Here is an 11744-nt window from a genome sequence, read left to right as displayed (position 1 = left end):
CTCAGCGAGAAGAATTCACACATCATAGAACATTCTCTCACAAACCTTCTTTTTAATTTTCATCTGAGGATATTTCCTTTTTCATCATAAGCCTCAGTGCATGCCCAAATATCACTTTGCAGACTACAGGAACACAGTGTTAGCAAACTCCTTCCTGGAAACAAAGGTGTAATTCTGTGAGGTGAATTCACACATCACAGTGAAGATTTTCAGAAAGCTTCTTTTTACTTTTTATTTGAGGATATTTCCTATATCCGCATAGGCTTCATTGCAAAATATCATTTCTGAAATTCCCCAAAAACACTGATAGCAGACTGCTCCGTGAAACCAAAGTATAACTCTGTGAAATGAATTCACACATCAGAAATCAGTTTCTTAGGAAACTTTTTTTCTGCTTTTCATCTGAGGATATTTCCTTTTTCATATTATGCCTCAATGTGCTCCAAAATATCACTTTGCAGATTCCAGGAAATACTGTTAGCAAAGTGATTTTTGTTGAAAAAAGTGTATTTCTTTGAGATGAAATCACACATCACAAAGAAGTTTCTCAGAAAGCTTCTTTCTCATTTTTATCGGAGGATATTTCCTTTGGCTTTAGAGTCTCCAAAGGGATCCGAAATATCAGTTCTCAGATTCCACAGAAACAGGGCTAGCCAACAGTTCCACGACATACAGGTGTAACTCAGTGACTTGAATTCACACATCACAAAGCAGTTTCTCAGAAAGCTTCTTTCTTTTTGAGATGAGGTTATTTGATGGTGCCCAACGTGGAAGCTTTTCTCTAAGGTGAAGGTACGCTGGAGCGTGGTCATTGAGGACAAGTCGACGAGAGACTCCCGAGTACGTCTACAGTCAGCCTTGCGGTAAGCTTGTGCGCTCGGAAGAACCTAGGGTAACAATGGGGCAAACTAAAAGTAAATATGCCTCTTATCGCAGCTTTATAAAAATTCTCTTAAAAAGAGGGGGAGTTAAAGTGTCTACCAAAAATCTAAATACGCTCTTTCAAACAATAGAACAGTTTTGTCCATGGTTTCCGGAACAGGGAACTTTAGATCTAAAAGATTGGGAAAAAATTGGCAAAGAATTAAAACAAGCAAGTAGGGAAGGTAAAATCATCCCGCTTACAGTATGGAATGATTGGGTCATTGTTAAAGTAGCTTTAGAACCGTTGCAAACAGAAGAAGATAACATTCCAATTTCTGATGTCCCTAAAAGCTGTGCAGTAGATTGTGAAAAAGAGGCAGGGATAGAATCCCGGAAAAGAAAAGAAAGTTCACACTGTAAATGTGTAGCAGAGCCGGTAATGGCTCGGTCAACGCAAAATGTTGACAATAATCAATTACAGGAAGTAATATATCCTGAAACGTTAAAATTAGAGGAAAAAGATCCAAAATTAGCAGAGCCATCAGAGTCTAAACCACGATGGCCAACTCCTCTTACAACAGCTCAGATGCCTGCAACCTTAGAACCTCAAATGCAGGTTAAACAAGTACAAACTCCAAAAGAAGATCAAATAGAAAAAGATAGAGTCTCTGTCACGGCAATGCCAATCCAAATACAGTGTCCACAATATCAGCAGGTAGAAAGTAAGATCCAGCCGCCAGTACCCTATCAATACTGGCCGCCAGCTGAACTGCAGTATCAGCAGCCCCCAGAAAATCTGTATGGACAGCCAGGAACACTTCCAGTGCCACAGGGCAGGGTGCCATATCCTCAGCCGCCCACCATGAGACTTAATCCTACGGCACCGCCTAGTACACAAGGTAGTGCAATACATAAAATTATCGATGAGGCAAGAAAACAGGGAGATATTGAGGCGTGGCAATTCCCAGTAATATTAGAAGCAAGACCACCTGGAGAAGGGGCCCAAGAGGGAGAGCCTCCCGTAGCTGAAGCCAGATATCAGTCCTTTTCTATAAAAATGCTAAAAGAGATGAAAGAAGGAGTAAAACAGTATGGACCCAACTCTCCTTACATGAGAACATTATTAGATTCCATTGCTCATGGACATAGACTCATTCCTTATGATTGGGAGATTCTGGCAAAATCATCACTTTCACCCTCTCAATTTTTACAATTTAAGACTTGGTGGATTGATGGGGCACAAGTACAGGTCCGAAGAAATAGGACTGCCAATCCTCCAATTAACATAGATGCAGATCAACTATTAGGAATAGGTCAAAATTGGAGCACTGTTGACCAACAGGCAATAATGCCAAATGAGGCCATTGAGCAAATCAGGGCTATCTGCCTTAGGGCCTGGGAGAAAATCCAAGACCCAGGAACCGCCTGCCCTTCCTTTAATACAATAAGACAAGGCTCTAAAGAGCCCTACCCTGATTTTGTAGCAAGACTTCAAGATGCTGCTCAAAAGTCAATTACCGATGAGAATGCCCGCAAAGTCATAGTGGAGTTGATGGCATATGAAAACGCCAATCCTGATTGTCAATCAGCCATTAAGCCATTAAAAGGAAGGGTTCCTGCAGGATCAGATGTAATCTCAGAGTACGTTAAAGCCTGCGATGGAATTGGAGGAGCTATGCATAAAGCTATGCTTATGGCTCAAGCAATCACAGGGGTTGCTTTAGGAGGACAAGTGAAAACATTTGGGGGAAAATGTTATAATTGTGGTCAAATTGGTCATCTAAAAAAGAATTGCCTAGTCACAAATAAGCAAAATGTAACTACTCAAGTTACTACAACAACAGATAAAGGGCCACCTGGCCTATGTCCAAGATGTAAAAAGGGAAAACATTGGAGTATTCAATGTCGTTCTAAATTTGATAAAAATGGGCAACCACTGTCGGGAAACGAGAGGAGGGGCCAGCCTCAGGCCCCGCAACAAACTGGGGCATTCCAAATTCAACCCTTTGTTCCCCAGGGTTTTCAGGAACAACAACCCCCACTGTCGCAAGTGTCTCAGGGAATAAGCCAGTTATCACAGTACAGCAATTATCCCCCGCCACAAGTGGCAGTGCAGCAGTAGATCTATGTGCTTTACAAGCAGTCTCTCTGCTTCCAGGGGAGCCTCCACAAAAAATCCCCACAGGGGTATACGGCCCATTGCCTGAGGGGACTGTAGGACTAATCTTAGGAAGATCAAGTTTAAATCTAAAAGGAGTTCAAATTCATACTGGTGTGGTTGATTCAGACTATGAAGGCGAAATTCAATTGGTTATTAGTTCCTCAATTCCTTGGAGTGCCAGTCCAGGAGACAGAATTGCTCAACTATTACTCCTACCTTATATTAAAATTGGAAACAGTAAGATAAAAAGAACAGGAGGGTTCGGAAGCACTGATCTGGCAGGAAAGGCTGCATATTGGGCAAGTCTGGTCTCTGAAAGCAGACCTGTGTGTAAGGCCATTATTCAAGGAAAACAGTTTGAAGGGTTGGTAGACACAGGAGCAGATATCTCTGTCATTGCTTTAAATCAGTGGCCAAAAAATTGGCCTAAACAAAAGGCTGTTACAAAACTTGTCGGCGTAGGCACTGCCTCAGAAGTGTATGAAAGTACAATGATTTTACATTGTTTAGGGCCAGATAATCAAGAAAGTACTGTTCAGCCAATGATTACTTCAATTCCCGTTAATCTATGGGGTCGAGATTTGTTACAACAATGGGGTGCGGAGATCATTATGCCTGCTCCATTATACAGCCCCACAAGTCAAAAAATCATGACTAAGATGGGATATATACCAGGAAAGGGATTAGGAAAAAATGAAAATGGCATTAAAGTCCCAATTGAGACTGAGAAAAATCAAGAAAAAAAAGGAATAGGCTATCCTTTTTAGGAGCGGCCACTGTAGAGCCTCCTAAACCCATTCCATTAACTTGGAAAACAGAAAAACCGGTATGGGTAAATCAGTGGCCGCTACCAAAGCAAAAACTGGAGGCTTTACACTTATTAGCAAAGGAACAATTAGAAAAGGGACATATTGAGCCTTCATTCTCACCCTGGAATTCTCCTGTATTTGTAATTCAGAAAAAATCAGGCAAATGGCGTATGTTAATGGACTTAAGAGCCGTAAACGCTGTAATTCAACCCATGGGGCCTCTCCAACCTGGATTGCCCTCTCCGGCCATGATCCCAAAAGACTGGCCTTTAATTATAATTGATCTAAAGGATTGCTTTTTTACCATTCCTCTGGCAGAGCAAGATTGTGAAAAATTTGCCTTTACTATACCAGCCATAAATAATAAAGAACCAGCCACCAGGTTTCAGTGGAAAGTATTACCTCAGGGAATGCTTAATAGTCCAACTATTTGTCAAACTTTCGTAGGTCAAGTCCTTCAACCAGTTAGAGACAAATTTTCAGATTGTTATATCATTCACTATATTGATGATATTTTATGTGCTGCAGAAACAAGAGACAAATTAATTGACTGTTACACATTTCTGCAAGCAGAGGTTGCCAACGCAGGACTAACAATAGCGTTTGATAAGATCCAAACCTCTGATCCTTTTCATTATTTAGGGATGCAAATAGAAAATAGAAAAATTAAGCCACAAAAAATAGAAATAAGAAAAGACACATTAAAAACATTAAATGACTTTCAGAAATTGTTAGGTGATATTAATTGGATTCGGCCAACTCTAGGCATTCCTACTTATGCCATGTCAAATTTGTTCTCTATCCTAAGAGGAGATCCAGACTTAAATAGTAGAAGGATATTAACCCCAGAGGCAACAAAAGAAATTAAATTAGTGGAAGAAAAAATTCAGTCAGCGCAAATAAGTAGAATAAATTCTTTAGCCCCACTCCAACTTTTGATTTTTGCCACTACACATTCTCCAACAGGCATCATTGTTCAAAATACTGATCTTGTGGAGTGGTCATTCCTTCCTCACAGTACAATTAAGACCTTTACATTGTACTTGGACCAAATAGCTACGTTAATTGGTCAGACAAGATTACGAATAATAAAATTGTGTGGTAATGACCCAGACAAAATAGTTGTTCCTTTAACCAAGGAACAAGTTAAACAAGCCTTTATCAATTCTGGTGCATGGCAAATTGGCCTTGCTGATTTTGTGGGAATTATTGATAATCATTACCCAAAAACAAAAATCTTCCAGTTTTTAAAATTGACTACTTGGATTTTACCTAAAATTACCAGACATAAACCTTTAGAAAATGCTCTGACAGTATTTACTGATGGTTCCAGCAATGGAAAAGCGGCTTACACAGGGCCAAAGGAGCGAGTAATCAAAACTCAATATCAATCAGCTCAAAGGGCAGAGTTGGTTGCAGTCATTACAGTGTTAGAAGATTTTAATCAACCTGTTAATATTATATCAGATTCTGCATATGTAGTACAGGCTACAAGGGATGTTGAGACAGCTCTAATTAAATATAGCATGGATGATCAGTTAAACCAGCTGTTCAATTTGTTACAACAAACTGTAAGAAAAAGGAATTTCCCATTTTATATTACTCATATTCGAGCACATACTAATTTACCAGGACCTTTAACTAAAGCAAATGAAAAAGCTGACTTACTGGTATCCTCTGCATTCATAAAAGCACAAGAACTTCATGCTTTGACTCATGTAAATGCAGCAGGGTTAAAAAACAAATTTGATGTCACATGGAAACAGGCAAAAAATATTGTACAACATTGTACCCAGTGTCAAGTACTACACCTGCCCACTCAAGAGGCAGGAGTTAATCCCAGAGGTCTGTGTCCTAATGCATTATGGCAAATGGATGTTACCCATGTACCTTCATTTGGAAAATTATCATATGTTCATGTAACAGTTGATACTTATTCACATTTCATATGGGCAACATGCCAGACAGGAGAAAGTACTTCCCATGTTAAAAAACATTTATTATCTTGTTTTGCTGTGATGGGAGTTCCAGAAAAAATTAAAACTGACAATGGACCAGGTTATTGTAGTAAAGCTTTCCAAAAATTCTTAAATCAGTGGAATATTACACATACAACAGGAATTCCTTATAATTCCCAAGGACAGGCCATAGTTGAAAGAACTAATAGAACACTCAAAACTCAGTTAGTTAAACAAAAAGAAGGGGGAGACAGTAAGGAGTGTACCTCTCCTCAGATGCAGCTTAATCTAGCACTCTATACTTTAAATTTTTTAAACATTTATAGAAATCAGACTACTACTTCTGCAGAACAACATCTTACTGGTAAAAAGAACAGTCCACATGAAGGAAAACTGATTTGGTGGAAAGACAACAAAAATAGGACATGGGAAATAGGGAAGGTGATAACCTGGGGAAGAGGTTTTGCTTGTGTTTCACCAGGAGAAAATCAGCTTCCTATTTGGATACCCACTAGACATTTGAAGTTCTACAATGAACCCAGCGGAGATGCAAAGAAAAGCGCCTCCACGGAGACGGAAACACCGCAATCGAGCACCATTGACTCGCATGATGAGTCAAGTGGTGATATTAGAAAAACAGATGAAGTCACCACACACCAAGAAGGCGGAGCTGCCGACCTGGGCACAGTTAAAGAAGCTGACACTGTTAGCTAGAAAAAGCCTAGCTAGCACAAAGGTGACACAAACCTCAGAAAAAATGCTGCTTGCAGCTTTAATGGTTGTATCAACGGTGGTAAGTCTCCCCATGCCTGCAGGAGCAGCTGCAGCTAATTATACCTACTGGGCCTATGTGCCTTTCCCGCCCTTAATTCGGGCAGTCACATGGATGGATAATCCTATTGAAGTATATGTTAATAATAGTGTGTGGGTACCTGGTCCCACAGATGATCGTTGCCCTGCCAAACCGGAGGAAGAAGGAATGATGATAAATATTTCCATTGGGTATCGTTATCCTCCTATATGTCTAGGGAAAGCACCAGGATGTTTAATGCCTGCTATCCAAAATTGGTTGGTAGAAGTACCTACTCTCAATCCCATCAGTAGATTTACTTATCACATGGTAAGCGGAATGTCACTCAAACCACAGGTAAACTATTTACAAGACTTCTCTTATCAAAGATCATTAAAATTTAGGCCAAAAGGGAAACCTTGCCCCAAGGAGATTTCCAAAGAATCAAAAGATTTAGTTTGGGAAGAATGTGTGGCCGATAGTGCGGTGATTTTACAAAACAATACATTTGGAACTGTTATAGATTGGGCACCTCGAGGTCAATTCTACCACGATTGCACAGGACAAACTCAATTCTGTCCCAGTGCACTAGTGAGTCCAACTGTTGATAGTGACTTAACAGAAAATTTAGACAAACATAAGCACAAAAAACTACAGTCTTTCTACGCTTGTACGTTGGGAGAAAAGAGAATCTCTACTCCAAGACCAAAAATAACAAGTCCTGTTTTTGGTCCTGAACATCCAGAATTATGGAGGCTTACTGTGGCTTCATACCACCTTAGAATTTGGTCTGGAAACCAAACTATAGAAACAAGAGATTATAAGCCATTTTACTCTATCAACCTGAATTCCAGTCTAACAGTTCCGTTACAAAGTTGTGTAAAGCTCCCTTATATGCTAGTCATAGGAAATACAGTTATTAAACCAGACTCCCAAACTATAACTTGTGAAAATTGCAAATTGTTTACTTGCATTGATTCAACTCTTGATTTGCAGCACTGTATTCTGCTAGTGAGAGCAAGAGAAGGCGTGTGGATCCCTGTGTCCATGGATCGACCATGGGAGGCCTCGCCATCCATCCATATTTTGACTGAAGTATTAAAAGGCGTTTTAAAGAGATCCAAAAGATTCATTTTTACTTTAATTGCAGTGATTATGGGATTAATTGCAGTCACAGCTACAGCCACTATGGCAGGAGTTGCATTGCACTCTTCTGTTCAGACAGTAAGCTTTGTTGACAATTGGTAAAAGAATTACATAAGGTTGTGGAATTCACAATCTGGTATCGATCAAAAATTGGCAAATCAAATTAATGATCGTAGACAAACTGTCATTTGGATGGGAGATAGACTCATGAGCTTGGAACATCGTTTCCAGTTAATGTGACTGGAATACGTCAGATTTTGGTATTACACCACAAGTTTATAATGAGTCTAAGCATCACTGGGACATGGTTAGACGCCATCTACAGGGAAGAGAAGATAATCTCACTTTAGTCATTTCTAAATTAAAAGAACAAATTTTTGGAGCCTCTCAGAGTCACTTAAATGAGCGCCGCCGTGAGTCTCATTGGAGATTCTGCGAAAACACTGTTAGCAAGGTTCTCAATGGAAACAATGATGTAACACTGTGAGCTGAATTCACCCACAACAAAGAAGTTTCTGAGAAGGCTTCTCTGCAGATTTGTCTGAGGATATTTCATTATTCACCACGGGAATCAACGATATCCAAGACATCACTTCAGAGATTTCACAAAATCAGTGCCAGAAAAATCTTCCATGAAAGAGTGGTGTAACATGGTGAAATGAATTCACACATCACAGAGCAGTTCCTCAGAAAGCTTCATTCCGGTTTTTCTTGGAGGATATTTTCTTTTCCTTATACTCTTCCAACCTATCCAAAATATTACTTCTCAGAATCCACAAAAACAGTGCTAGGAAACGGCTTCAAGAAATAGTGGTGTGGCTCTGTGAGATGAAGTCAGATATACGAAAGAAATTTCTCAGGAAGCTTCTTTAACTTTTTTATCTGAGGATATTTCCTTTGTCACCGTCGGCTGCATAGCACTAAGAAGTATCCCATTACAGATGTCAAGAAACCTGTGTTTGCACACTGCTCACTGGAGAGAAAAGTGTAACTCTGTGAGTTGCATTCACAAATCGCAATGCAGTTTCTCAGAAGGCTTCCTTTCAGTTTTATCTCAGGATATTTCCTTTTCACAATAGCCCTCAATGAGCTCCCGAATATCACCTTGCAGAATCCACGAAAGCCTTGTTATCAAACTGTCCCAGGAAGGAAAAGGTGAAACTGTGTGTGATGAATTCACACATTAGAAAGCAATTTCTCAGAAAGCTTCTTTCTAGTTCTTATCTGAGGATATTTCCTTATTCACCAAGGGCCTCAGTTAGCTCCCAAATATCACTTTTCAGATACCACGTAAAGAGTGTTAGCAAACAGCTTCATGAAGACTAAGTTGTAACCCTGTATGATGAACTCACATATCACAAAGATGCTTCTCGCAAAGCTTCTTTCGCATTTTTAATTGAGGATGTTTCCTTTATCAGCGTAGGTCTCAATGAGATGCAATGTAGCCCGTCTCACGTTCCTGAAAGACAGTTTTATTCGACTGCTCCATGAAACGTAAGTGTAAATCTGTAAGCTGAATTAACACATCACAAAGAAGTCTCTAATAAAGCTTCTTCTAGTTTTATCTGAGGATATTTCCTTTGTCACCATCAGCTGCACAGTGCTAAGAAGTATGCCATTGCACATTTCAAGAAAACTGTGTGGGCAAACTGATCACTGAAGAGGAAAGTGTAACTCTGTGAGTTGCATTCACACATCACAATGTAGTATCTCAGAACGCTTCTTTCCAGTTTTTTCTGAGGATATTTCCTTTTACGTCATAGCCCTCAATGAGCTCCCAAATATCACTTTGCAGATTCCACGAAAAGAGTGTTAGCAAACCGCTTCATGAAGACTAAGTTGTAACTCTGAGTGATGAATTGACATAACACAAAGATGTTTCTCACAAAGTTTCTTTCACGTTTTCAATCGAGGACATTTCCTTTATCAGCGTAGGCCTCAATGCGATCCAAAGTAGCCCTTCTCAGATCCCTGAAAGAGAGTGTTAATCGAGTGGTACATGAAACGTAAGGGTAACTCTGTGAGATGAATTCACACATCACAAAGAAGTTTCTAAGAAAGCTTCTTTCTAGTTTTCATCAGAGGATATTTCCTTTCTCACCGTCAGCTGCATAGCGCTAAGAAGTATTCCATTGAAGATTTCAAAAAAACTGTGCTAGCGAACTGATCACTGAAGAGAAAAGTGTAACTCGGTGAGTTGCTTTCACATATCGCAATGCAGTTTCACAGAACGCTTCTTTCCAGTTTTTATCTGAGGATTTTTTTTTTTACGGTAGCCCTCAATGAGCTCCCAAATATCACTTTGCAGAATCCACGAAAACAGTGTTAACAAACTGCTCTAAGAAGGGAAAGCTGAAACTCTGTGTGATGAATTCACACATCAGAAAGCAATTTCTCAGAAAGCTTCTTTCTAGTTATTACCTGAGGATATTTACTTTTTCCCCATGGGCCTTAATACGCTCCCAAATATCAATTTGCAGATTCCATGAAATCAATGTTAACAAAGTGCTCCGTGAAGACAAAGTTGTAACTCGGTGAGATGAATTCACATATCATAAAGAAGGTTCTCAGAACGCTTCTTCCTAGCTTTTAGTTGATGATATTTTCTTTGTCACCGTAAGCCTCATTGACCTAAGAAATATCCCAAGGCAGATTTCAAGAAAACATTGTTAGCAAAAGGACCAATGAAAAAGAAAGTGTAACTCTGTGAGTTTCATTCACACGTCACATTGCAGTTTCTCAGAACGCTTCTATCAGGTTTTTATCTGCGGATATTTCCTTTTCACCATAGCCCTCCATGGGCTCCCAAATATCATTTTGCAAATTCCACAAGAAGTCTTAGTGAACGTCTTTATGAGGAGAAAGGTGTAACTCTGTGAGATGAATTCACAGATCACAAGGAAGTTTCTCAGAAAGCTTCTCTCTCATTTTTACAGGAGGATATTTCCTTTGGCCCTATAGTCTTCAAAGGGATCTGAAATATCAGTTCTCAGATTCCATAGAAACAGGGCTAGCCTAAGGCTCCATGAACTACACGTATAACTTGGTGAGTTGAATTCACACATCACAAAACAGATTCTCAGAAAGCTTATTTCTTTTTTGAGATGAGGTTATTTATGGTCTCGGAGCGCCGCCATGTGTCTCATTGGAGATTCTGCGAAAACACTGTTAGCAAGCTTCTCAATGAAAACAATGATGTCACTCTGTGAGCTGAATTCACCCACAACAAAGAAGTTTCTGAGAAGGTTTATCTGCAGATTTGTCTGAGGATATTTTATTATTTACCACGGTATTCAACGATATCCAAGACATCACTTCTGACACTCCACAAAATCAGTGCTAGAAAACTCCTCCATGAAAGAGCGGTGTAACACCGTGACATGAATTCACCCATCACAGAACAGTATCTCAGGAAGCTTCCCATTCCAGTTGTTCTCAGAGGATATTTCCTTTGTCCCTATATGCTTTAAACCCATCAGATCTATCAGTTCGTAGAATCCACAAAAGCAGTTGTAGGAAAAGGCTGTAAGAAATAGTGGTGTAACTCTGTGAGATGAAGTCACATATCAGAAAGCAATTTCTCAGGAAGCTTCTTTCACTGTTTTACCGGAGGATATTTCCTTTGTCACCATGAGCTGCATAGCGCTAAGAAGTATCCCAATGCAGATTTCAGGAAAACTGTGTTGGCAAACTGTTCACTGAAGAGAAAAGTGTAACTCTGTGAGTTGCATTCACACATCACATTGCAGTTTCTCAGAACGCTTCTTTCCAGTTTTTTTCTGAGGATATTTTCTTTTACATCATAGTCCTCAATGAGCTCCCAAATATCACCTTGCAGATTCCACGAAAAGAGTGTCAGCAAACTGCTTCATGAAGACTAAGTTGTAACTCTGTGTGATGAATTGACATATCACAAAGATGTTTTTCACAAAGCTTCTTTCACGTTTTAAATCGAGGATATTTTCTTTATCAGCGTAGGCCTCAATGCGATCCAAAGTAGCCCTTCTCAGCTTCCC

The 11744-nt window shown here is 39.7% G+C and overlaps 1 protein-coding gene across 1 annotated transcript; it reads left to right on the top strand.

Moving 5' to 3' along the window:
* Nucleotides 1-762: 762 nt before the first annotated feature.
* Nucleotides 763-8141, top strand: LOC108534883 (endogenous retrovirus group K member 25 Env polyprotein-like; the record flags this gene model as incomplete). Its single annotated transcript, XM_017880441.1, is given in 3 exon segments — nucleotides 763-863; nucleotides 6308-7961; nucleotides 7963-8141. Coding segments are annotated over 2 exon segments (1816 nt in total), but the record flags the coding sequence as incomplete, so codon positions are not given.
* Between the last annotated feature and the right edge of the window lie 3603 nt (nucleotides 8142-11744).

This window comes from Rhinopithecus bieti, unplaced genomic scaffold, assembly GCF_001698545.2.
Source record: "Rhinopithecus bieti isolate Rb0 unplaced genomic scaffold, ASM169854v2 scaffold_12733, whole genome shotgun sequence".
NCBI classification, from domain to species: domain Eukaryota; kingdom Metazoa; phylum Chordata; class Mammalia; order Primates; family Cercopithecidae; genus Rhinopithecus; species Rhinopithecus bieti.
The sequence above is the reverse complement of the archived record's forward strand: the minus strand, read 5'-3'. Positions and strand labels throughout refer to the sequence as shown.